At 48.3% G+C, this 27103-nt stretch overlaps 1 protein-coding gene across 7 annotated transcripts in view; it reads left to right on the top strand.

Annotated features, from left to right (window-relative positions):
- Positions 1 to 8737: 8737 nt before the first annotated feature.
- The window catches only part of DOCK11 (dedicator of cytokinesis 11), an 81008-nt gene continuing 62642 nt past the window's right edge, over positions 8738 to 27103 (top strand). For all 7 annotated transcript variants that reach the window (XM_027687176.1, XM_027687180.1, XM_027687178.1 and 4 more), the window contains exons 1-2: positions 8738 to 8913; positions 26965 to 27081. In XM_027687176.1, coding sequence (XP_027542977.1) covers positions 8812 to 8913; positions 26965 to 27081 — 219 coding nt within the window. In that variant the 5' untranslated portion in view covers positions 8738 to 8811. The remainder of the gene's footprint in view (positions 8914 to 26964; positions 27082 to 27103) is intronic.

Below are 27103 nucleotides of genomic sequence, written 5' to 3'. Positions count from 1 at the left end.
TTGTTGCTTCTTTCCCATTTTGATTTATTAATTTGCGTTTTGTTTAAGTAGTTTTGACCTCTTTTGAGATCGTTGATCCTGCATGAACTTATTAACTTCCAAGTTCTAGTTTTCCTGGTCTTGTTACAGCTTTTTTTTTAATTAATGGGGAATGGTGTACTGCAACTGGATATTAAGCAGAATTAAGAGTAGTTTAGTATGAGGAGGAGATTTCAAAAGTGTGTACAGAATCCTCTCCTTCCCATTCGTGTGAGAATGGAGACATGGAAAGACAGGAAACAAGTCTCACTCTTTTAATTCTTTCCTACGCAGGTAAATTTGACTATGACTTTGTGTAGAATTGTCTTAGACAAGAAAGACAGTTGCAAGGGGTTTATCACCAGACAAAATAAATACAAAAATGGTACACACTATGTAAAATTATCTTCAGTTGACACACTCAGGTAAGTTTGACTCAGAGCTGAAAATACTTGCATGGATGAGACAAGCTAAACTCTCTAAAGGTTTTTTTTGTTGCTTTGAGCTCCACTGAATTGACAGAAGTGAGGAGGTGGCACAAGAAGACATTTGGCTTGTGACTCCAAAAATGAGTTTCTGTAATAGATGCAATATATGTGTAGAAAGTTGTAATTGACTGTGATTCCTATGAGCTGATCCCAGACACTTCCAGAGTTTGCTTAGATGTTCTACATATTTATTGACTAATACCAGTTAAGAAGCTGCTTTGTGCAGTACAAACACCATCACCTTGCTTACAGGTACCTTAATTCCAGTGTCTTGGCACATATGGCCTTCCTGTCTCTGGAATGAGAAATCCAGTCTGGAAGAGGCTTATGGGCTTACCACTGGAGTTTTTTGGATATGCTTGTTTAGGCATGCTGCTGTTCCATTCCTGCTTTTCCCATATTATAGTTAAAATAGCAATTGTAAAAATTAGTAATGAGTAACAGGAGGAAGGAGCAGTTATTAGCTGGTAAGAAATGCACAGAAGAGGATGGGTCCAAGCCCAGCTTTCAGAGTGACTGAAGACCTGGCTCCTGCCAACCTGCAGTGTTTAACATTTGGGATTAAGTGGGTTTCAGGAGGGATTCCTGCAACATTAATGGCCTGCATTTTGGCAGGTTGCTTTACATGTTCTGTGCAAACAGTCTCCTCCGTAACCTCTTAATGATCTGAATAGTCTGGGGTTTTTTTAAAGATGTAAACATGACTGCATTTGGAGACATAAGCTGAAATGTAATTTTGCATTGTAGCTGCCAGAAGCTCCATTAAGTTGGGTTGGACCTGTCAAGTACTAAGGTGATCGTAAAAAGAGGTTATTGTTTTCATGATCCAGGCAGTAAACAAAGGTGATCTTGAGGAAGATGTTTGATTTCCATTTATCTTGATATTTAGCTTTTTAGCACTCACAGTTCTGGTGCTCCTCTGCAGTGATCTAGTATTCTCAATGCTTCTTCCCCAGTGAACTGTGCTGCACATTTTTAAAGGGACAGAAACCAGTGCCTCTTTCCCTCTCCTTCCGAGAGTTGTGTCAGTTAAGTGCTATTCCAGTCTGAGTGGTGCTGTGTCCAGTCTAATCTTGTCCACTACTGGCTCTGAGGGCTGGTCTGGTACCTCACACAGCTGTGTTCTGCTTTTGTGTAGAGCCTCCAGCTTCTCCTTGCAGGTAAATGTTAAGTTGCAGGTAAATGCCAGTTACTCTGCTGAGCCTGTTTGGTTCAGTCAAGTGCCTTCACTGTACCTCAGGTAGTGCCACTGCAGTGATGTTCTGGGAGCACAAGCAAAGCATGGGTGGAGATCTGTTGAAATAAAACACTTTCCTTTGTGCTGAAGGCTTCCTCTCTGGACTGCTTTTTTTTTTTTTTTAAGGTCCTACTTAGCAACTTCTGTTAAAGAACAAAAGGTCGACATCCATGTAGTCAAAATCCTGCTTACAGAAAGTGATTGAGAATTCCCAGGGGGCAAAATGAGGAATTGCCATTCCAGAGGAACCTTGGTGCAGGAAATGTCTGAATTAACCCAGTCACTTCCCAAGAATCAATAAAATGAGCTGACTGGAGTGTCATAGATCTTCAGCACCTCATTTCTGCTGTGGCTGGCTCCTGGCAGCTGCTTCTGGCAGCGAGGAGCTGTGGGTGGAAACAAAGATGTGTCTCTGGTACCTTTGTCTCTTCCAGTGCTGGGCACCAAGCCCAGTGCACGTGCAGAGGGACAAAAACAGCAGTTCAAGTAGATGAATAATGCTAAAATTTGATCTTTAAATACTGCTTGTTTTCTCAAGTTAAAAAGGGCAGGGAATCTTTGTTTCTTTTGGTTGGTGAGATATTTTTTTTGTTTTTTTTTTTAACTGAAAGCAATGCTGAACTCGGCCACTGGCATGATGATAACACTTGAATATAAGAGCATTAGCTGTAGACATGGCAGAATCGATTTTATCGGTCACAGAAAGCCACTGTGTCCTTTTTTTGCCTGTCATTAGCAATTTGCTGAACACATGTTCAGGAAAATGTTGGAAAATGGTCACTCTTCAAATTATCCAGAGTGAACCTGTGAGTGTGAGGAATGCTAAACTGCAGTCTTCTGAGGCAAACTTGCCTGCTGCTTCTGGCTGGAATATCAATGCAAATTTATTTGTATTTTGTCCATGTCTGTTTTCTGTGTGCTTTCTCTAGTTACATATAGTATAGATACCTTGTTTGTTTGAGAACTGCTTAGGAGCACATTGCTTCATTTTGTGAATGTGGGAACAAACTGGAAGGCTGTAGGGAACTGTTGACTAGTTATGAGGACATGGTACTGGAGTTGTGATTCTAGTTCTTTATGCTAATGCCTATAGCTGCTACTTTTGTTTTCCTAGTATTTTGCTAATAGTGTTGGTCTCCTGCCAAGATGTAGCGGAGGCTTTTCAGTTCACGTGGTTAGAAACTGGTCATTTTTTTCCTGTATGTGCTTTAGTGACAGTGCTTCAGGCTTCTGTGTGGAATTCTGCTCAGACTGTAATGTTAAGCAAATGGAGCACGAAAAATGAGTGAAGCCAAGTGCTACATACAGAACAACACACACAGGGCTGTTCAGAAAAGGACACGAGTACTCATTTAAGCCTGTGGGGTAAATTTGTCTTTAACTGCAGTAAGTGATGAGCACATGCTTTGAGCTGTGCCAGTAAATTTGTTCTTCCAATAACTGTAACTCCTTTGATTTTTAGAGGGTTCATGAATAAATTTAAACCTGTCCTTTAGTACCCTCCTGAATAAAGGCTGATACTATAGCATGGTGATTAAGAGAACAGCTTGCTAGAGAATCACATGTTACTCAAGGTTCTCTGGAGCTCTAGTCCAATCCCCACTGCTCACCCAGGTCAGAGCAAGTTGCACAGGGCTTTTAGTGTCTCCAGGAATGGATACTCCACAGTTTCCCTAGGTAACCTGTCCCATTTGACCAGCCTCACAGAGTGTTTCCTCATGTCTTGTATTCTTTTTCCACTTACTTCTTCTGGTTGTATATCTAAATGTCCCAATGTCATTTTAGTCTTTTTTAGGCCTACTGGGATTTCCTTAAGTCAGTTTATGTCTATGGTCTTCAACAGACTGCTTTTATGGAACTGACTGCTTTGTTTTGCTGTCTGAGAACAGATATTCAAGAGCAGTGACACTGTTAAGAAATTTTGAAAAGGTGAGAGATTATTTTATTGGCCTGATTTAAGTGCAGTACTTGACTCTGTGGAGCGTATTGTGAAACAGATTTATTTGAGCGATGGTGATCCCCTCATATTGTTTTCCAATTGGCCTCGCATGTCTATACACAAGGAAACAAACATCAGGGAGGTTTTACCACTTTTTTTCTGCCTTTTCACAGACTTGTCCTGCCTGAAAAATACTGGGCTGAGACCAGGCAGCAATGGCATTTTGACCTCAAGGGGGATGTCCAGCAGTTGTGTGTATCCTCCTCTTAATTGCTGCGTTCTTTGTCTGAGCTGGAGAGATGCTCATGGGAGTTGTGTGAGATCTTGGTAATCCTCTCGGGTATGGCAGTTACTGTAAGTGATCTTTAAGGCCTTCAAGCAGAGGAAGATAAATAGGGGAGTGCTCACAAGCTGACTTTTGCTCCATTACAGTACAGCTCTTCTGCTTAAACCAAACCCTGTGCTTTCCTACCGTCACTGCCATCTGCTTTGGTGTGATCCAGGGTGCAGGGAGAGGGGCAACAGCTCAGGGGTCTCATCAGTGTGCAGTGCTGGGTTCCCCACTACAGAGAGACAAGGATATACTGGAGAGAGGCCCGCAAAAGGCTGCTGGGGTGATGAAGAGCTTGGAGCATCTGACAAATGGGGAGAGCCTGAGAGAGCTGGGGCTGTTCAGCCTGGAGAAGAGATGGCTCAGGGGGATCTTACCCTGATGGGGTAAAAAAGACTTCTTGGTGGTATCCAGTGGAAGCACAAGAGGCAGTGGGCACAAATGAAATATAGGAAATTCATATGTTTAAATAAATATTAAAAAAGTGTCAGTTTGTTTTTTTTTTCTGTCAGAGTGGTCAAACACTAGAACAGCCCCAAACATCTGTCCCTTAAAGTGTTCCCGATTTAATGAAGTTGCTCTTGCACCAGGGAAGGTGTGTCTTTGCCATGCCGTGCTCCCTAGGATTAGGGATGGAGGCTGCACGGGCAGTGAGACAGTCGAGGCAGTGTTGTTGCTGCTCTGTGTGACCCCGTTGGTGACGTGCTGGTGCAGCAGCTTTGCAGCAGCTGTCGGCACTCTCCTTTCCTACAGTGAGTGCAGTGACTCACCCGCGATCCAGGGTGAGTCAGCAGAGGGCAGCCCTTCAACGCCAGGACTTCGCAGCCCTGGACTAAGGACGAGTTTCCTGCTGCACAGCTGCAGCATCCTCCCTTCCCAGGCCTGAGAAGCCAACAAGTGGCTGCTGACTGACAGTCCCATTGGCACCTCTAGCGATGGGTGACACTCAACACTTATCCGTGGACAAGTGGCACAGAGGGAAGAGCAGCTGTAGCTGTGGGGTCCAACCAGCTGCTCTTGCCATACCCAGCCTTGCACGGTGTTTATACCTGTCCTGGTGGCACACCTGGATGTCCCCTGAGCACACCAGGAGTGCTGGCTGGTGGCCTGTGCAGCTGAGGACATAATTTTTCCCTTGTTTTGGCAAGGAGGCACGAGCTGCACAAAAAGTATTGCTCAAGGAGCTCTTCACATGTGGACCTGGGGCAGTCTGTGTCTTGGCTTTGCTGTCAAGAGAGGTAAGTGTGCAGATGTAATCATAAGGTGTTTGGGTTTTGTTTGTTTTTTTTTTAATTTTGAAGTATTTGAAAAACATTAAAATATCACAGCTGTATCTCAAAAAGAATTTTGAAGCTGGGAAATGGAAAATGTAGTGGCATATATAATCCTCTCCCTGCCCAGCAAAAAAGCACATCTGGATCTGGGTTACTGAGTCCTGCAGTTCCTTGCAGGAGTGCAGGACCCTCTCCAATGCAGTAAAGCACTTGGTTAATCACCTGCTTAAGGCTGATCGCATAGATAAGTGTTTTTCTGGGACAGGCCATTTGCAGGTGATTAAAATGCCCACAGATAACCAGTGAAGGCAGTGAAAAATGGGATTATTGGCTAATAATATCAAGTGCCTTTTATCTTGGATGGCTTGTGAGCAATTAAATCCTAAACCTGTCATTAACCCTTCAGCACCTCTGGGAGGTTTGCAGAGTTGGTCCTGGAGTCCCTTATATGTGGTTCCAGACCTTATATCTGTGCGAGCTGCACTGATAGATGTTAGTAAAAAAAAAAAAGATATTTTTCCTTGATGCATCCTCTGTGCTACAATGCTTCTGGTAAGTGGGAAGGATTCTACTATCAGACTAATACAGTGTCCTCTGCAAACTTTCTTTTCTTGTAGTCGGTGCTGTCCAGCAGATCTGGGGAGGAGGTGGCAAAAGAGCTGTTTCAGCCAGGTTGGCTGTACCTTCCAGTGCATATCCTCACTGAGCACTACAAGCTGGTGCTGCTGTTCCCCCTCTGATCAGTCAGGCAGGTGTGGGATCAAAGTGACATGGGGGACCTCAAGTCTGTAGTCTCAATGAAGAGGTGGAAATGTTAGCACGGTTGAGTCTGTGAGCTCCCCATGGTAGACTGTGTTCAAGGAAGTTTGGTCATCTGAGGCAGTGTAACTCCTCGGCACCTCCAGAATGCCCATGTGTGTTCTTGGCTGCCTTTCTTCCCTGTAAAAAAGGAGATGAAAACTACAATCCTTGCAACTTTGGGCTTGTCTGTCGCAGCAGTGCTGTGGCTGCTGTCATCTTGCCTTAACACTCCTTGTGCTTGAGACTCTTATTCTGACGTTTCTGATGTTCCCAAGAGGGAGTCACAGCTTTCTGCGAGTTGTTTTCATGTGATGTGTCCTTCCCATTGCTTCTATTTTCCTTTTGTTTTCATGCTTTGCTTCAAAAAACAGCTCCACTGTTCACTGGTCTTCCCTGGCTGCGGAGCTCAGTTGAGTAGGATGCTCATGGGCAGCTGATCAGATGCAGCCCCTGGCTGGCACCAAACCAAGCTTGTAATCTTAGTAGGAACCCTTTGCTTCTGACTGGATAAAAAAGGGGGCGGGTGCTTTAGGGAGGATTTTATTTCTTGTCAAGTGACTTGTCACAGCTCTCTTCTCCTCAGCCCCTGGACAAACACTCTGGTTCTCGGAGCTGTTCCTAAATGTCCAGAAATGGCTCTGCCACAAGTGTTGACTCCAGTCATTGGTGCTGTGCTGGCTTGTGCTCTCCTGCAGTGCCCAGCCTGCTCTGAGGAGCCAGGATAAACAGGGCTACCCCATTCTGTGGCAAACATCATGTTATTTGTCCTCTTGAGGCCAGGTGAATGAGACCTAACAATTTTATTTGCCAGTTCATTGCAGTGCAGTCTCTAGAGCTGTGTACTGTGGTGATCTGAAGAGGCTGGTAAAATCTCTCCAAGAAAGATCATGGGTGTGGGGATAAGGAAGTGAACCTCAGTGCACTGCTGCTGGAATTGTGCATCCCAAAGGCTTTCGCTTCTTAACTTAGGTTTTGAAAAGCTTTGTGAAAATGCAAGTTCTCCAGCTCATCAACTCTTTTTTTTCTTTGTCCCTCATTTCATAGATATTTGATAATTTACAATAAACTTTTGGATTTGTTTTGCCTCTGGTGTAAAAAATCAGAGCAATGTTTCATACGAAATGGTGTCTGCTGCCCCTTCAGTGAACTGCTAAAAAGCAGAACAATAACTGGCTTGCATGCTTTAGAAGTCACAAATAACATTTTGAATGGCTTGGATCATAATAGCTGTATTCATTACCCCCTACAGATTGGCTCCCATAATCAAAACAATTTCTCTATATGTTGTGTGACTTACAGCGTGCTTATAATTCCAGTGAGATCCTTGTAGATAGTATTTAATCAGCCATATGGCAGAATGTGTGTAAATTCCTCAAGCATATGACTATAGGGCAACTCTATTCAATTCAGCGTCTTGCTGTGAAGATACGACACAATGAAATAAGTAAAAAAAATTATAAGGCTTTAATGTAGAAAACAAAGGATCAGTGGCTCTCTGTTGTAATTTCAAAATCACCATCCTTAAAAGCAGTGTACAAAGTAACGAGGACTAGGAATTAAGTCCTAAGGAACGTTCTCTTAAATCCTTACTTCTTGCTTTTGCAGCTGGGCAGGCACAGGGGATTGTGGTCTCTCTCATCAAAGCACTTTCCTGTAGCAAACCCTATAGGTTGGAGATTTTCTGGTTTAATCCCTGATGGCTACTTAGCCCCAGCTGTTCCATCCCTTCCCCCCAGTGGGATGGGGGTGGGAGAACTGGAAGGGTAAAAGTGATACAACTCATGGGTTGAAATAAAGACAGTTCAATAGGTAAAGCAAAACAAGGAATTAATTCACCACTTCCCATGGGCAGGCAAGTTCTTCCTAGGAAAGGAGGGCTCCAGCAGGCGTGACTTAGGAAGCCACTCTGAAAGTCCCCACTTCCTCCTTCTACCCCAGCTTTATACCAGGAATATGATGGCATGTGGTCTAGGATATCCCGTGGGGTCAGCAGTTCTGGCTGTGTCCTTTCCCAACTCCTTGTTGCACTGGTGGGCTGGGTTGAGCAGCAGAAAAGCCCTTGACTCTGTAAGCGCTGCTCGGCAGTAACGAAAACATCCTAATCATCAACACTGTTTCCAGCACAAACCCAAAACACAGCCCTATACCAACTACCGTGGAGAAAATTATCCCAGCCACAACCAGAACAGAGATGCTCTGTAAAAAGATCTTGCCCTGGATCCAGCTCAGCCTTGCAGGAACAGCCGGTAGAGCGGGGACGCACCTTGGGCAGAGCCACACGGGGACCACCAGCCCAAACGGACCAGTGTCCCATTCGGCACCGACCCTCCGCGGGGTATTGTTCTCAGTGTCCAGCCACTTCAGCCGGAGGCTGCTGCCCTCGGGTGAGCCCCGGCACCTGTGCCCTTGCCTGGGCAAACCGGGGCTGCGTCCGCGGAGCCCCAGCGGGGAGCGGGTCACGATCTGGCCGTGCCGGGCCGAGGCACCGCCCCAGCCCGGGGCTGTCCGCGTGTCCGTGGCCGGCCCGGGGGCACCTGCGGCGGGGACAAAGCGGGGCCGGGCGGGGCGGGGCGAGCAGGGACCCTCCCGATCCCGCCCCGCGGCTCCGCCCGCCCCGGCCCGGCCGCGCCCGCCCGCCGGCAGCGAGGGAGGGAAGCGGAGAGGCACCAGCCCGCGGATCGGCTCGGCTCGCCTGGGTTTGGCTCGGCTCGGACCATGTCGCCATGTCGGAAGTGAGGAAGTTCACGAAGCGGCTCAGCAAGCCGGGCACGGCGGCCGAGCTGCGGCAGAGCGTGTCCGAGGCGGTGCGCAGCTCCTTCGTGCTGGTGAGCGCGGGCACAGCCCGGGCGGGGCCGCGGGTCCCGCTCGGCGCCCGGGGAAGGGGCAGAGCTGGGCAGGGGATGCGCCGGGAGAAGGGGCAGAGCTGGGCAGGGGATGCACCGATCGCGGGGAGAGGAAGAGGAAGGGGTTGGGCAGGGGCTGGAGAAGGGGCAGAGCTGGGTCGGCGCTGGGCAGAGCGGGGGATGCTCAGGGCGCGGCGGGGCAGGGTTTGGGAAGCGCTGTGCGAGAGATGGGCGGGCGCGGCTGGGCAAGGCAGGGGATGCGGAAGGGATCCCTCTTTGGGATCCTCTCCGTGTGTTTGTACCATGCCATCCCACCTGCCGTCACCGCGCCCCTCGGCACCGCTCAAAGCTGAGAGGAGCGCAGGGAAGCGGCACTTTATCCACCTGGCGTGAGTTAGTGGCTGGGTGGTGCGAGCAAGAATTAATGGGAATCTGTCGGTTCAGGGCACTGAGCAAACAGGTAACAGAGCCCACCTTCCACAGGGTTCAGGCAGCGTGAAACTGGCACATAGATAGGGCAGGACTGAAGGGCACGGCCTGGCAAGGTGAGGGAGAGGCACGGGCATTGGCGTAAGCCAGGAGCCCGCAATATCCCGGGAATCGCGCTCAAATGTCTGGGGTGAACGTCACGTGCGTTATCAGATGGGTTTCATCCCCGCATGTGGGATGCTGCAGCAGGTTGTCTTTGTTGTGCTCACAGCTGTGCAAACGTTAGCGCTGTGCCCTGGGAGGATGCCGGGGTCAACTCACAGCTTCCCAGGGCTTTGTTGGATGGATTGCACTGGTGCTCATTGAATTACTCTAGCGTGTAATCAACTTTGACCTTGACTCTGATGGAAGGAAGGTTAGTCAATGGGATATGCAGAAAGTGCAGTACAAGTTCAGGGAATAAGTCCTGTTAGTTCTCTACTATTAGATTAAATGGCTTGTGCTGTTAAACAAATTGAGGAGTTTGAACAAATCTTTTAAAAACAGAGTTTTCTTGAAAATTTACTGATTTCTAAAGCCATGGTGATAATCCAGCCTGACTTCCTAGCGCTAGTTTTGCTTCCAATGTGCGGTTGTTTAGGGATCCTTATGGGCTTACATGTGATTTGCTTTCCCTCTTTCATCAACAATACACAGAGACAAATGTTTTGTACAAGCTGATGGAACCTCTGATTAAAAATGAAATTGTGTGTATAGGACCAGAAGAGCTTTGGTATCCACCTGTGCCAGGAAGCTCAGGGAGGGAAGGGGTGAGTGGGAGTGTCAGAAAGGGAAGGGATGGGTGGGACTGCAGATGAAGATAAATAAAACCTTGACAGGAACCCAAAGAAGCTGTCAGAGTCCAGCATCCATCAGCAGCCGCTCTCTTTCTGATCCTTTCTAGTGTTTCATTGCCCACACTGCCCCTGCCAACTTCTCTGTCTTTCTGGCAGGCAAATCCCCAGAGCTGCTGTGCTGCCTGGTGTGTTGGCAGCCAAGTGCCAAAGGAGGATGAGGGCAGGTGTCTCTGATCCCTAGGTCTTGGCAGACTTTCCTGCTTTTGGCAGTTCAATAGCAATGGATAAATCCCAGCACTTCTGCATCACTAGGAAGAACCGTAAGACACTGCAGTGATCAAGGAGTGGGGACGGAGCTGGCACAAGGTTATAGGACTGTCTTAGATGGCATTTTTGCCACCCTCAGTAATTAAGGTTAAGGTTCATGCTTTTCAGGTGATTCCAAGAAAAAGGTGGTTCCTCTCCATCTGTTAGTGCATTGTCCTGTGAGGAAGGGATGTCTGTGCACACTGGTGTGCTGGCTGTTGGGAGGGTGCAGAGAGGATTCCGGGAAATGATGGTGGAGAGAGGGGGAGACTGAAAGCTTATAGTTTCTGATCCTGATCCCAAGGTGAGGCTCAGTCTTGGTGCTGATGGTGCACATCCCCTACCCATCTGCCCCCTCCTTGCCATGGGCAGTGTGGGGGAGATCGAAGGGCCCAGCATCAGGAGTGTGCCAGCAGGCTGTGGTCCCAGCTGTGCCTCACCCTGCGGCAGTGCTGAGCTCACCAATGGCCCATGGATATGTGGGGAGCAGGGGCTGGTGCTTGGTGACTGGATGGAGCAGGCTGGCACCACGTGGTGCTGTGTGTTCCACGAGCTGGGACTTTCTGAAGCAGACTGGAGTTGCACTAGAGACTTTGCCTGGCAGGATCCCATCCCCTTCCTGCAGCCTGGACACAGCAGGTCAATAAAAAGTCAATGAAAGCGTGTGAGTAGTTTAATGCTCTTCAGGCCCTGGGGGACACCCTGCCTGTCCCTCTGTGATCCTGTCAGGTGCCTTGTCTGTCTGCTTGCCTTGGGGCAGTCTTGCTGAAAACGTGGGGATCTGTGGTGGTGAGCATGGATGAGATGAAGGAATGGGGAGCAGAGCTAATGCTGCAGGTTCCGGAGCACACACCTTCATCCACCTGAGGAGTGGGTGCTATAGGGCTCTTTCAGTGTGTTGGTTGAGCTCAAGACTTTGGGCATTCAGGGCACTCCTCGAGACAAGGAACCGTCTGGACTAAGAAGACATTTGTAGTCAGTGAATGAAATACTCATAAATGAAACCATCTCAGTGAAGAAAGCTTTTAACATCATGGAAGTGGTCAGCTTGTACAGAGCCACAATTTGTGTATTAAAGGAGACGCATCTCCAGCCAGGAGCGCCGTGCTCCTGCACAGCCAGCCTGAGCCAGTGTGATGTCTGCTACACTGTGTTTCCAAAAGTGCTGCCCTGCAGGTGCAGTGAAGAATGTCATCTTATTTCTGTCCCTGGTTTTCCATTAATGACTCTCTAGTGCAAGGAGAGTGTTTATGCTTCTCTTTGGTTTGCAGAGCTGGACTGAAGTTGGTGGGAGTTTGGTTGTTGACTTTGGCAGGGCTTTGCTCCTTTGTGCTTGTGAAAGGGAGGTGTTGGATATGGTGGTGGCTGGACATCAGCAGTGAGGGGAGATTGTCCCTTTCCAAGGTGTCCTGGAGTACCTGTGTTCACCCATTGCCCTTTGGACCAGCTGCTAGGATGCAGTTAGAGCTGTTCCTGCTATGGTCTAAACGGAGCTGTAACCTGGAGCTTTTGTAGTGAAAGTAAGCACAGGCTGTGTTGGGGAGCTGGGAAGCACTTTGGGCCCTGTGGGAAGGATTGGGAATGATGTACAGTTCACTTTGGGCTCTGCTGCTGTTTCCAGTGTCCTGGCTGTCATTCTGGCCTTGCATCATGTTCACAGACGGGCTGTGTAGGGAAGGTTTGGGCTCAGAAGAAATAGTTCAGTGGGAATCCCTTGAAAGCAGGCACAGCCCTGCAGAGCAGCGAGTGCCTGGGGTGCCGCAGGCAGCCGGGGTGTGTGGGAACCCCGGGCTCTCTCTGTGCGCTTTTCTTCCCGAAGCTGCAGGGCAGATTGTATCAATTTCAGCTTTGAATGCTCCCTGATGTGTGCTACTGATTACAACTGGGGATGGAGTTTTGGCAGACTAATTGACAAACAAGGTCACTGTTTAAACAAACAAATTTAGTGAAAGCATTAGTTGGCAGGTGGGATAAATGACTTTCTAGAAGATAAAGGAAAATTTTAGGATTAGGTTAAAGAAAGGAGCAGTCAAAGCCCAAGTATGATAACTTAAACCATTCTTAACCAAGAGATGACCTGCAACTTAAACTTTGGGGCACCAACAGTACAATACTGGGTTAGAAGTGCAACTTCAGAGCTGAAGTGCTGATGATACCTGCGAGAGGCACCTGGGCTAGAGCTCAAGGAGAGCAGCCAGGACCTTTGCCAGTGGAGGGACATGGGTGATTCTGGTTCAGACCTTCAGTGCAGTCACCCTCCTCCCATGCCCTCCACACTGAGGATGTTGCTGAGTAATAATGGGACAGTTGAGCAGCAGGGCAGGGGAACCCTGCTCCAAGTCATTGGCTGATGTGGGACCTGAGCAGTCACAGAGCTCAGACACTTGCCAGCAGGATGCACGTGTGCTCAGGTGTGTGGTCCTCGTTGCGATGGAGGTGCCTGTGCACCTCTCCTTCACTCCATGAAGGAGTTGAGCCATTTAAGAGCACATGTGTGTGAATGAGATCTCAAGTGTTGTGGCACTGACAGGACAATAGCAAAGGCTCTTCTTTCTGCCTCAGTATCAGATCAGCTGCACATGGTCACTTGCTTCTGTGTGGTTGTAAGGCCAAAACTGAGACAGGGTCTCCCTGTGCCTCCCCTCTCTCCTTGGGAGTGATGTTCAGCAGGGGCTCAGCTCCCGCAAGGAGAGAGAGCTGAGTCTCAAGCCAGTTGCAGGTTTTCCAGAGGTGTCATTTTCTGTGTCGTGACAGAGAAATAAAATGTGTGGGAGACACAAGATCAGAGCAGCAAGCACTTGACAAAACTCAGATGATGCATTTTCCCACAGTGCTGCCAAACCTACTCATCTGGTGGCAATTTTAAGTCTCACACAATTACTCTGATTTTCTTTAGATCATTTCTATACAGATTAACTAAAGATGCACTTACTGCTTTGCCGTAGAGATTTACAAAGGGTGCAGAGCCAGAGCATCTTATCTGAGAAGGAGCAGCTGCAAAGGATTTGCCCATACTGAGTGTCTGCCAACCCAGTGCATCTCCAGGCACCCCAGGGCACAGATTGGTGGCACCCAGGCACACTCAGCTCTTGGCCACACCTCTGCCAGCACGGGAACTCCCAGCAATTGCAGTGTGGGAGAACCTCTGCTTGCAAACAATTGCATCGATCCTTGCCATGCAGAGGTATCCAAGGCGAGTGTCTGCTCTCTGTGTTATGTGGTGCTGTGGGATGTGCTCCCTGAAACCTCACCGTGAGACGGTGGGCAGCGTGCCAGGAGGAGATGGGTTTTGTTTGATCCTGGCTGGACTGGGTTCGTATGGGTGGCTCAGTTTCAGTCAGTTACAAAAAGGAGATAAAAAGCGCCTTAATAGTGATACTAAGAAGGTTTTGACTGGAGGCAAAAAGGCATTTTGTTCTTTCTGTGGTTTCTTTTTTTCAGCTTAAACTATATTATTAGCATCTCAATTTATGCTCATGCAGAGGAAATCAGCTTTCTGCATACAGTCCTCTTTTAATAAGCTAAATTCACTTTGATCAATGTGAAGCCTGTTTATATGCAGCGTTTGTAGTGATCTTTGCGCTCAAGAGAGACACGGAATGTATGCATGTTCCCCCTGGGGGTTGTCAACATGCTGTGTTTGCACAATTTACATAGAGAAAGAGACATGTATGAGGCATGGGAGGAAACTCTGCCCCTGTGTAAGTGGGTGGGAGCTTTGCAGTTGGTTCAGCCAGGGCAGGATTTGCCTACTGTGGCCGGGTGCCTCCAGAGCCGGCCACCACAGCTCACTGGGGTGGCTTCTGTGGAAGTATTTGTGGAGGGAACGTTGTTCACAGGGGCTTATTCAAGAAAATGCTTAAACGCATTCTTGGAATTAATCACATGCTTTCCTGACTTGGTTCTCGTGTGCTGTGAGGGGCTGGATTTAGCCCAGTGCTGGCTGAGTGCCGTGGCATGGCCCTGGGCAACGTGTGCCAGGGAAGTGGCCGGGTTTGCTCCTGCCTGAGCTCACACCACTTGTGGAGTGGATGAGGGGCATGGGTTGATGGAGAAGAGCAAGGCTCCAAGTGACCTCTGCAGCTATTTGTGGCCAAATCTCTGGCATATCTCCTTCTGATACCCAGTCCAGAAGAGATGGGGCAATCCCTTGCTCCCCATGAATGCCTGTGTGCTGAGGAATGGCTGCCAGAGGATGAGCTCCAGTCAGTGTATCCATTTCTTGAGGCTTTTGGAGACGATGACAAGCTTTTGATGGGCATTAAATCTTATCCTTCCTAAGTTATCATTTAAATGTGTGTGTCCTCCCACCCATTATAGGAAAAGCACTGGGAGAAGAACAAAGCATCCAGGCCTTACATGTGTGTACCTCTTATCACATTTTGTTAGCTGGGGTTTTAGCACTTGCTGGGCTAGGCAGAGAGCGGTTTGTTGTGTGCCAAGGACAGTATCATAAAAATGCAGGTGTCCCTGCATTGGCAGCATCTGCCCCGACCCACCACTGTCAATGCAGTGAAACGCCTGGAACAGATGGTTGGTGGTGGTGCCTGCAGCTAATGCCAGCAATGCAGTGGGGATTTGGTGCACTCAGATTCCAGTGAGGGGGATGGCTCCTGGGCTTTGTTTCAGCCTCTTCTGGTATCTGGAGATATTTGCAGATATCTCCCCCAAGGACCACGAGCATTTGAACCAGGACTACCTGCTGTAGTGTATAGTGTAGAGTCCTTTTCTATATGCAGCTGGGTGGCTCTTTCATCATTTCACTTAGCCCTTTGCATGCTGATTTATTATATCTAATGATGCGAAAATGCACAAAGCTTTTGACATTTCTGTGGCCTGAGAATGCAAGTCACGGTCACACACAGAGCTGAACAGCAGCCAGGCATGGGGCACACGTGTGCTTCAGCATCCCCGGTTAATTGGCCTCCTCACTCCTGCTTTGTCCAAGGAAGAAAAGAGTAGTTTCATATACCTTTGTGACCATTGCTGTCATCTTAAAAATGCTAGAATATGTTTCCCTGCCACCAACTCTTTCCATCTCTTTCATTCCCTTAAAAAGTACAAATCAAAGCTCTCCCTTTGCTGGCTCCTCTTTCCTTCAACACAGCCCTCACTTATCTTTACAGTTTTTTCCTGCCTCCTGCTGCTTCTCTAATGGGGTCAGGGCTGCTTCTTCCTGACCCCTTTCTCACCCCTCTCTCCTTTCTTGCTGAAATGCAGTTTCTTCTCTCCCTATTAATATCCCCTGTCACAGGGCTGTTCCTGGGGAGTGGTTGTGTCTGGAAGGAGACCCTGTGTGTTTTGGTCCACAGTGCTTCCCGCTCTCTCATCCTGCTCCTGGCTCCATGCTGGGTGACATCCCCTCAGCAGCCTGGTCCCTCTGTCCCCAGAGTGAGGACACTGCATGGGTGGGGCCAGAAAAATCTCCCTTGTGCAGTATTAGGACCTGGTGATGTCAGAGTGCTGTACGTTGCTCCGTAGCAGCCATACATGTACCTGCTTTGGCAGGAGTCAGGACCCTGGGATGTGGGCTGGATGGCAGTGTCTGTGTGAGGAGCGGGGCACATCTCCCAGAGGTCTGGAGGAAGCCACAGCTCAGGATGGCAGCTGACTCCATGTCTGCCAGGGCTCTGTCAGCCTGCCAAGCCCATGGCTCTGTGGCTCAGTCCTTGGGGACATGGGGGTTAGCTGGAGCAGGGACTTGAGGGAAGTGGTGCATCAGCCAGAAAGGGATGGAGGGGCAAGGGGACACGAGAGGCTTGGCAGGAGCTGGGTTTGTGATAGGGGCAGGTAGAAGAGATATGGTTGGGAGAGGGAAAGGAAGTCTCCATCTCTTGGAGGGAGATGATAGCACTGGCTGGGGTGGGCTGAATGCCTGCAGAGCTGGTGTTCAGGGAGGCAAACCCAGATGCCAACAAACAACCACTTTCCATGGCAGTTTGGGGCTCCAGGAAAGTTGTGCTGGACTCAGACAGGTTTTCCTCACAATTCTACCTTTCCCTCTGTGCCTGGGGAGCCCTGAGCACTCCCTTGTGCTGTTGCATGATGCTGGAGCTTGTATGGATGTCTGTACCTGGGGAAACGTTGAGGTGTTTCTGTTGATGGCAGCATTTTGTCTGTGGGTGGGTTGAAGCTTCGCAGAGCCCGTCCCTCACAGAGCCCATCCACAGCCCCTCCTGCATTTGCTGGGGAGAACAGAGTTTAACTCTGCAGCTGCTGCAGCTGTTTACACCTGTATCCGATGTCTGCAGCCAGAAAATGGAGCATAGATGAGGCTGAGACAAACAACTTCCTGAGCTGCTTAAACCACCGCTGACATCTTTGGGTCTGACTGCACTGCTGGGGTGTTTGCTGTGTTGCTGAGGCAACTCAAAACTATCTTGCAACTTCCTGCTCCGTTTTTCCCCGGTGTTGCTCTGTGGGCTTGAACAAGTCTCTTCACCCCGTCCCAGCTCGATGAGGAGTGTTCTGCCTCCTCCCTTCGGGCAGCAGCTGCGCAGTTGGCTTGGCCCCATGTGCAAGTGGTTTCTTAGTGAAAAACAAGAGTTTAAGACAGACAGGAAAGGGAGGGGTTCTGCTTATGTGCCATTAATTGCTTTAAGATGTTCTGAAGCTGGCTATTCTGGAACTGGATGCTAAATATAAAACTGATACTACATAAATAAATGATGAAATACAAGTGACATGTGAAAAGCACTTCGGGATGTTCCAGTTAAGAATTTAAATAAATAACATGTATTATTGTCATTGTAATTACTATTTTCCTTTTTTAGCATGCCTGTGCTTACAGAATGTTTTGAGGAGTCCTATCTGGCAGAACTTCAGCTGTCCCATAGAAACCAGTACCCTTTTGCCAGATTCTATCAGCGCTATTATTTTTGGAGGAGAAAATCAAAGCTGTGACGTGTTTTCACATCTCATGCTCTGCGGCAGATGCTCAGCTGGATGCAGGTGCAGTTTGGCTGACGTAGAGCTGCTCTGATCCCTCCCTCTGCTCCTCGAGGAGAAGGGCTGGATGTGTGCCAGGATGTACCTGTGCAGGCAGGGACTCACAGGACTTCAGGTGCTGTGCCTGGGGACTGGAGGCACTGTAGGAGTCTGTACTGAGCTGACACTGGTGTCTGTCACACAGAAGTGCTCAGAGGTCCTGAGGAAGGTCAAGCACAGGGGTATAGGGTACTGAAAGCTATCTCAGATACCTGTCCTAAACCACTGCCTGTGCAAGAACAGTGCTGGATCACCTCAAATGTGTGCTCATGCCAGAGATGGGCCTTGCCCCCACTACCAACAGTGCTTTTCTGCTGACTCTGCACTTGTTCAAGGCATAATTTTTCAGAGGTGATGTGTGAAGGTGAAGTGCAGGTGGGCTGGAGTGGCAGCACTGCCTTCTAGGCTGAGCCACTTACAGTTGGGCTGTGAACTCTCACTGCTTCATTCCAATGCAGCTGCTTTCTGTTTCCTTTGCTTAAGTGATTATGCAAGAATCTCAAGCTTTCAGGAAAAAAACAGTGTTATTGGCCCTTGTGGTTGCAGAACTCAGCTTCAAAATGGGATCTGCTAAAGGCTGTAAGTGTGGTGTCCACTTCTGAGTAAGTGGAAGGGAAATGAAAAGTCATATGTTGATTATCCTGACTTCCTGTAATTTCTAAGCCAATCTGAAGACAGATTCAGCCCTTGAAGGGCTGAATTTGTTTTATTTGCTAGGTCTAATAATGACAAGTAAATGTTTGCCTGTCTACATTGACATCAACTTTTTGACTGTTCATTCAAGCCTTCTCCAAGCTGATGTCTCACACTGATGCTGCACCACTCTTGGAGACAGTGCTGATAACTGCAGGCACTTTGTCACTAGAGAATTGGGCATTACTCTGAAAAAGGAGACATCGAGGTTGCCATAACCCAGTCTGCCATTTGCAGTGCTAAAATGAGGTTCTGCTGCCAGCCAGGACCATCAGTGCAGGAGGGGAGAGGTGTGGGTTGGTTTGCACAGAACTTGAGTGGGGTAGAGGGAAGCATAGGAGAGGGGGCTGGCTTTTGCTCCATGCTTTCAGATGGAAAGAGTGAGTCATTTCCACTGCAAGTGTTTTCTTGCAGGGTGCCAGGACTGTGCACCCATCCTCCCCTTCCCTGCCACATGGCTTTTTATTTCTCTGAGAGCTCCTGTCAGACACAGCCTATCTCCATGTAATACAGAGCAGGGAAAGAGTGGGGTACAGCAGCCTTGTGCTGCTGGCACTGCATTTAGAGCTGGAGTGTGGCACAGACTGGCCTTTGGAGGCCTGGCATGCCACTGATCTGCTCCTGTCTGTTGGTCCAGCCTTTGCAAGTCTGTGTCCTGCTTTCCTCTTGGTGCTCAGGGCCACAAAACATCCATGTGCATCCACATGCTGTGAGCATCCTTGCAAGTTATTTCTGCCAGCTTCTCTCTGGGATGCAGGACCTGGGTGAGCAGGGAGTGGGGTGCAGCACAGGCTGCCCTGCAGCAGGCAGTGCCCGTGGGGCAGCTGGGGCCCTGGCAGTGGCACATTGGAGCTGTCAGGAGCTGTTTCAGGGGCTGCTCACCTGCTGTCCATGGAGGGCTGTGCAGAGCATTGCTCTGAGTTATGTTGGCTCCTGATCACTCCCTGTCAGGCTCCTTCTCCTCACCTCTTCCCTTCCTGATTGCCCATGGGGCTCCTCTCCTGTCTGCAGCACACACCTTCTCCACTATCCCCTCTTGGTCTCCCTGACTCCATCTCCTGCCTCTCCCAGCTACACAGCCCCAGCCTTCACACAAGTCTTGCTTCCCATGACGTGGCCCCTGCACAGCTTCATCCCCAGGTGAGCAACACCCACATTCCCCATCTCACCCACCCCTGTACCACCTTGGACCAGCTCCTGACATCCTCCTTTCTTCCTGCTTCCCCTGCTCCTCCTCCTTCTGGTGAGGTTTCCCTCCCTTTCCATTTCGTGTGTTTGCATGCCCACCTTACAGCCCGTCCCCCTTCCCTGTCCCAGGTGCAGATGTTTCCCCTGTGGTCTCTCAGTGTTTTGGTGTCTTCAGCACAGCCAGGATTCCTGTTGGGACATTCTTCTTGTCTATTTAACCTTCCTTCTCTCTGGTCAGTGTAAAAATAGTTTTGGCCTGCTCATACCCAGCTTTATCAACTATTTTTCATCCTTGTGGTTTTACCGTGTCCCATCTCTGCGCATCTGCTACATCCAGCCACGTGCTGGGTTTGCAGCAGGCTCATGGACACAAGCTCCCCATCACCTGCTGAGAGCTGCTTCATTGCCTCCCTGCTGATTTCTTCCCAAAATGTGGCTTTGCTGAGAAGCCCACAAACCTCTTGGCAGCAGCAAGGCTGTGTCGTGTTGCGACTGCTGCCATATGTGCTGACTCACACTGTCTCCCTACTTGCCCTTCCTCCCCTGATGTCTGTTTCCATCTCTTCCCTTTCTCCTGTACTTTTGAATGCAAAGTTTTTTAGGCACAGACTTTATTCTGGCTTTGCAGAGGGTGGTTCCAGGCGCTGGATGGCCAAACCCGGGTTTTGCCACTTTTGGTTGTTCTTTCTTATGCCCAGGATCCTGGAATGATGAATTATCCATGAGTCTCAGATTTTGTAAATGAAGCTCCATAGCCTTCCTGCAAACTTGAGTGAGAGTGTGTAAATGGGATCAGATGGCAGTGCAGGCATTGGAGGTGGAAAAAGTGAACAGTCACAAATGTGATTTCAAAAAAAAAAAAAGAAAGCCCTGAAAGACCACACAATTTGAGTTTGCCCTGACCTGATCTCTAAATCCCTGGCTGTGGAAGAACTTTTCCGTTGATAGAAATTGCTCAATTCCATATGCCCATACAGTTTGCAAAGTGAATTTGCTCAGTTCCCAGGCATCACTTTAATTCTCCCATGTACTGTAAGGTTTCATGAGCAAAATAAGAAAATAGGGAGTTCTCTCTCCTGTTTTTGAGGTATCCTCACATCTCCAGATTGCGTATTGTGGTGGGAAGTGGTCCCTCTGCCCAGGGCTGTTTCCTGTCTCAGAAGTGATGTGACTGTTATAAATGTGTCCAAAGGGTAGTTGTATGCTTCCATTTCCCCGCCCTCTTTAGCTTTTAATTCCTCATATTGACTTTTCCTCTTGTTTTCTGTTGTATTTCACCTAATTGGCCCTTTGGGATTTGTTTTAAAATTTGGGCTTTGCCTGTCTTTCCATGTCAGTGCACTACAGGTTTGCAACAGGTGAGGCAGCAAATAGGCTGTAGAATGGTCGCAAAAATTTGGGGAACAGTTGTGCACCCTGAGATATGTTTATGTATTTATGTGTACAGTTAGATGTACGTGTGGCCTGTGCTATTTCCTCTTCTCCCTTCAGCTACTCTAAAGAACCAGCACTGTTAATATTCATCTCAGTTGCCTCTCTTGCTGCTTTGGAGTGGATGCACACACTGGGTAGGGCTTCATTTCTGAGGTTGTGAGAAAACACCACGTGTCGGGTGCAGCCGAACCCGCAAGTTTTTCAGTGGGAGGCAGGAGGAAGCGTTGCAGGGCTGTGTGAGTGTTTGTGCTGGCTGTTAGTGCCATGAGAAGTGAAAGTCGAGCCTGGTGCAGCTCTTGGGCTGGGCTTCCGCTGTGCAACAGATAAAGTGTGCTGGCAGCCACTGCAGGCCTTGTGTCATTGCACAGTGACCATCGAACCGGTTACAGTGGAGCCAAACCAGCTGGCTTTGCCATTTTCCTCTCTGGATATTGCTTTAAATGAGAGCCAGACTGAAAGGACTGAAAATACAAAAGCTTTCTCATAGTTTTCCTTTGGCTGCTGTTTTAAAAAAACATCTTTCTTTCGCTTTCTGAACGTTCACATCACCTGGGTTATACGTGTTGTAATTCTGGGAGAAAAGGACCTCAGAAAAACATTAATCATATAACAAAGTGGCATGTTTGTATGGTATTCAAATGCAGAACACTAGAAGACAGGTGGCTACTGTTTTTCAGGCACTAAAAGTTTAAAATAGAAATGTTATTTCCCATACTTCCCCACATGAACATCCCCAGCTGTCATCATGAGCCTTTGTTTATAAAGCAAATATGAGGAATTTTATAGGCTTTGCGAATGGACACAGAAAGGTGACAATTCAGTCTGACTTCTGAAGTTTCCCCCTCTTTGTTAATGGGTAATTCCCTTTGCTAAACTTTTCCTTTGCTCTCTCTCTGGTTGTTTCTGTCCGGAGGGTTTTGGGATCGGGCTGTCAGAGGGCAGTGGGACAAACAGGGCACTGAGGACGAGGACCTCACTGGGGGTTTCCCTTGTGCCAGGCTCTCTGTGCTCGTGCTTGGCCAAAGGCAGAGCCTTACGTTGGTGTTTGTGGGCATGTTTCTGTTGAAGTAATTTCATTGAATTTCCTGTTAAAATGCCAGCCAAGTTGCTTGTGGTGTGGAGTCAATACTCCAATAGACAGGCTGTTGTTCTGCCTGTGCCGTTGTCCAAGTGCAGCCTTGTGACCCAGCATGGATGGGGTCTCCAGCACAGCAGATGATCCTCTTCCATGTGCTCCACATGGCCCCATGTTGGTGTGTTGGGCTCGAACCAGTGGTTTTTTTAAAGAGAGTCTTATGTAGGAAGGTGCACTGCTCTCCTGTTATCCTTGTTTAAAATCATTTTTATGTTTTATGTGAGGCATTTCCCATGGGTTTTGCTTTTTATCCCGGCACAGTGGGCTGTGATGCTTTGGGCTGGAGCTGCTGCTGAGTGTGCTCGGGTGCTACATCCACAGGAACCACAGGAGAGAGCAGCTCGCTCCAACCTGCCAGTGCTGCTGTTCCACAGGAGGTCAGAGGAGCCTGAGGAGCATCACAGTGCCTGCCCTGGGTGAATATCTGCTGTGTGTGTGCCAGAGAGCACAGGATGCCTTTGACAGCGCTGCACGGTTTCTCCTGCAGAAATGGATTGATTTTGTTGCTGGACTGGCAGCATTTCTTTGTACTTCGGTATTGGCTTCCCCTGTGGAGGATTTTGTGGTTTCTAAGACTCTAATTACTTTAGTGTAATAGTTTTTCCTCTGCTTTCATAATGACTTTGGTGGGTGCCATCTGCTGTTGTGACAGCACTGGGCAGCACAGTCTGAGCCTGGGATGTTAGGAGGTGTGTGCTTCAACCAAGCTCTTCAGGAAAACTACTTTGAAATCTGATTTTCAGCATTTAAAGCTTTAACTCCAGCCCCGCTGGGCCAAAAGGCAAAAAATATTTGGAATGGCTCCCTCCTTACTCCACAGGTCTGTTTGCAGGGACAGGAGCATGCCTGGCCCTGCTGGGCAAGCCTGCACAGTTCAGGATGGGTGGAGGAGTTTGTTTCCTTGACAGCAGGCAGGACACAGGCCATGTCCTTCTGTGAGCAGCTTCTTTGCTAACAAACAGCTTGACCTGCATCTTTTGGCTTCTCTTTAGAGACATTGCTGTGGTTCCTGTTGTGGCCTGTGACAGACTGGGTGGTGTGCTGGGTGTGTGACACTGAGCTGCAGGTGATAGAGGGCTGCTGTGTGCTGAGACAGGGAATCAGCACACCTTGGGTAAGGAGAACTCTGGGGCTGTATTTCTAACAGCTCCAGAGGAGAAATGCCTGCCTGTGGGTGCTGCAGAACCCATCTGGGTGGCAGTGCACAACCTTCCTGGCGCTCCCTGGGTTATGAGCTGTGTGTCACAGGGCCCAGCACTGGTTTGTGGGATACAGATCACAGCACCAGCCTGCACAACACATTTTTTTCCAATATTATTAAATTCACAAGACTGGAAGGGCTGTAGTGAGTTCTAAGGATTTTTTTTGAATCTGTGGTGGGCAGTGCTGTATGGGTTTTGGAACCTCTCATGTGAGGATGTGGGATCCTTTTCAGTCCTTATCCTTTAGTTGTCATTGAGTCCCATGAGAATGACGGCCAGGACTTTGTCTTGCTGGTGTCAAAGCTAGAAAAAAAGTGTTATTCAAAGCCCCAGCTTTTAAAAGGCCATCTTTAGAAACACAGTCCTAGTTCCAGGACCATGTTGCAAAATAAAAAAGGACTAAAAATACTGTGTGATCAGAAGGCCTGAGTTCAGTGTTCCCAAAGCCACAGCACTGTGGAAGGTTCTTAGAGGGAATCTTATTTCCTGTTACAGTGAGTTGAGAGGGAAGTTGATGTGAGCGCTCAGGGTCATAGCACTGCTTTAACCCACTGATGCTGCTGAGTTTTGCCAGGATTGCTGCAGTGATCAGCAGCAAGAGAGGTAAATTTGAGAGGCCAGCAGAGCCATACACCCAGTAGGTGTATGGACTCCATGGGGTCCTGCCTGGTCTTGTGGGGAAGACGAGCCTTGGGGATGCCTGGCCCCAGACTTTCAAATAGATGTCCTATTATTTCACATCAATTTGCAAAGCTTGGCAAACTTTAAGAAGTGCATTGTGCTGTCCTGCATTAAGACCAGTGTTTCAGATGATTAACCAAATTCAATTAAGCATTTAATGAGCATGAGGCTAACTGAGAGTAAATGAGTTCCTTTTCTCTGTCTACCTGTTGGGTTTTTCAGAGTCTCATTTTCAGATGGGTTTTTTATTTTCTTATTAAATTCCCGTGCAGCTCAGGTCTTGGATGCAGGAGGAAGAAGTGCTCTGTGTGCAGTGTGGCTGGCAGCATTTGCCACCCTGTTCCCAAATCCCCCACGGCTGAGGGAGCGGGCAGCAGTCCCTGGATGCTCTGGCACTGAGCATGGACTCTCTGCCAAGGGACCTTTGTCTTTCTCACTGGTAACCTGAGGCGTGTGAGGTTCTTTTCAGGACTGTGCAAGCAGTGAAGCAGAATTTTCAGAGAGCAACTAAAGGGAAGTTTGTTTCAGGTATCTAAGCTAATCCATGCTGGATTTCTGTAGCATGGAAAAAAGACATTATGGATGCAAAACTGTCTGAGGCAGGAGTTTCCCCAGCCAAGAGTAGAAGTTTCTTTGTGGAAGGTGGGGGTTGGTCTCTTCTCCCAGGTAACAAACAATAGGACAAGAAGAAACAGACCGAAGGTGTGCCAAGGGATGTTTAGATTTGATATTAGGACAAATTTCTACATTGAAAGGGTGGTCAAGCATTGGAACAGGCTGCCCAGGGAAGTGGTGGAACCACCATATCTGGAAGTGTTAAAAACGTGTGTAGATGTGGCACTTGGGGACATGATTTAGTGGTGGACCTGGCAGTGCTGGGTTAATGGTTGGACTCGGTGACCTTAGAGGTCTTTCCCAACCTTAATGATTCTGTGACAGCCAGCAGCAGGACAGAGTAGGTGCTCAGTGGAAGGCTGTGCAGAAATTGCTCTGCCTGGAGGCTCACACAGGACCCAGGCATCCTTTACATTGGTAAAACTGGCCTTAATTGTACATAGGCTCTGTGCTGTCCCCCATCAGAGAGATGCTTGGATGTCACTCTGCTGCTGGGATGCAGTGCTGGGAAACACAGCTTGAAAGGTACCTGCCTTGTGTTTCTGAAGTGCTGTGGGGAAAAGCTTTAATTTTGGTTTTGCTTTTTGGAATTATTAAAAGCACCAGCCATGCACCTGGGACAGAGGAATAGCCTCTGCTCAGTGGGGCTGGTCCTTTGGGTGAGAGAAGCTACAGGCAGCCTTTGCTGCTCCAGCCCAAAGGACTGTTCAGGTTTGCTGCAGACCCTGGATTTTTATTCTCTTTTTAGCAGCTACCAGATATGGCAAAAATGGAAAGAATTTTTTTTCCTGCAATTCTTTGTTTGTTTTTTTGTCGTTGTTGTTTAAAGGTGCTGGTATATGAGAAGATATCATCATACAAAGATTTTCTGCAACATTTCAGAAAAAGATTAAAACAAGATTAAAATATGACTATCCCCAAATAGCTCCTGCCTGGGGCCATTACCCTCTCACGTGACAACTGCCTTCCCAAAGTCCCAGCACCAGCTTTGCTTCAACACAGGAGATGCTCAGTTGTCATTAAAGCAAAACCCTGGATCACATTTGCTGCAAAGGCCTTGAAGACATTCATTACTGCATCCCAGAAGCTGAGGAGCCAAAGGCACAGGACAGAAACCTCTGGCTAGAAATGGTTTTGGAAGAGCAACCTTGATTTCTTGGCTTCTCTCACATCACAGGAAAATATTGAGTTGTTTGTACTCTTGGTGGTGTGGCTGTTTACTCAGTGGTGTTAGATGATGCTGAGCCTTTTGTCCTCATTTTGGGCTCATTTTCTTAGGCTGCAGGTTGTGCTGAATCAGCAAGAGACCTTGTATTGGTCTTGTCTTTAGCTCTGGTCTGTGTGAACAGTTCATCCCAGCAATGCCATTCAACTGGCAGGTAAAGTTTGCTGCCCATAGGGAAGCATCCAGTGTTCCTCCTGCGAGGGTGGAGAGTCCAAACGTGCCATTCTGCAAGGATGTCACCTCCAGAGGCACGTGGCATCACACGCTGCTGGGAGGGTTTCATAAACGCTGTCTGTGGCAGGGTCAGGCATCAGGATTTTGGTCAAGGTTCAAAACAAGGCAAAGCTGATGTGTCAAAATTTGCTTCCTGTTTTCTTGTGACCATTCCTATACAGAGTCATGGTTTGGCTTTTGGTGTGATGTTTGATTTTTCGCAGTGCAATGCTGAGGGCCTGACTCCTGCTCATGAAATCTGAAGTCAGTCAGGGCAGCTGAGATGGCACTTGCCTACTTCAGAAGTTGTGTTTTTCTCAATTTTTTAAGTTTCATTTTTGGACTTGTAACACATACAAAATGAGTGTAATAATGAATGTAATGGAGCTCTCCTAGTGGATTTGCTTGTGACTCCTGAGATTTTGGAGAGGTTCCTCTTGCTTCCCAGAAATGTGAGTGAGAACAAAACTAGGCACCAGATTTTTCCAGCCTTTGGCTGTGTCTGAGGTGCGATTTATGGAGAGGGCTTTCCTGTCTTTCCAGAGGGATGCTGTTCTTCCTTCCATGGGATGAGATTCCTGCTCTGGCAGTCGTAGCAGCAGGCTTGCTCTCATCCTGCCTGCGGCACATTTCCAGAGAGAGCACAACTCTCATCCCCTCCTCAAGCACAACCAGCTCTGAGCTGAGCAGAGCCAGCATAGGAGCCCATATTTCTTCTGAGCTGTACAGATGAGCTGCTCAAACATAAAGATGCTGGATCTTGCAGCTGTTAAAGCTGTGGCCTGTCCTGGAGGATTTCTTGCTCCATTAAGAAATTAGAGACTGTGCTGAGGAGAGCAGCACAGTGCTTTGTTTCTTCCCATAGCTTATTACCAGACACAAATAACTTAACCCATCATTTCTCTCCTGCAAAACGTGCTCGTGGGTGGTTACCTGCAGCACAGGAGTGTCAGAGTGCTGAGGTAACAGAGAGTCCAGTGGTCACGCAATTTGAAATCATCAGGCTAATTAAGCACAGGATGTTTGTTACTGGTTATTTTAGATATTATATATACGTCATTTTTTTTTCATCCTCTATTTTTCCTGCAGGAAAAAACCAAAGTGGTGGAACCCTTGGACTATGAGAACGTGATCCTTCAACGCAGAGTTCAGATCTACAGTGATCCCCTCCGGGACCTGCTGATATTTCCGATCGAAGATGTATCTGTGAGTTTGCACTGGCTGTTTC

Source organism: Neopelma chrysocephalum, unplaced genomic scaffold (genome assembly GCF_003984885.1).
Source record: "Neopelma chrysocephalum unplaced genomic scaffold, ASM398488v2 Primary Assembly neopelma1_73b, whole genome shotgun sequence".
NCBI classification, from domain to species: Eukaryota; Metazoa; Chordata; class Aves; order Passeriformes; family Pipridae; genus Neopelma; species Neopelma chrysocephalum.
The sequence above is the reverse complement of the archived record's forward strand: the minus strand, read 5'-3'. Positions and strand labels throughout refer to the sequence as shown.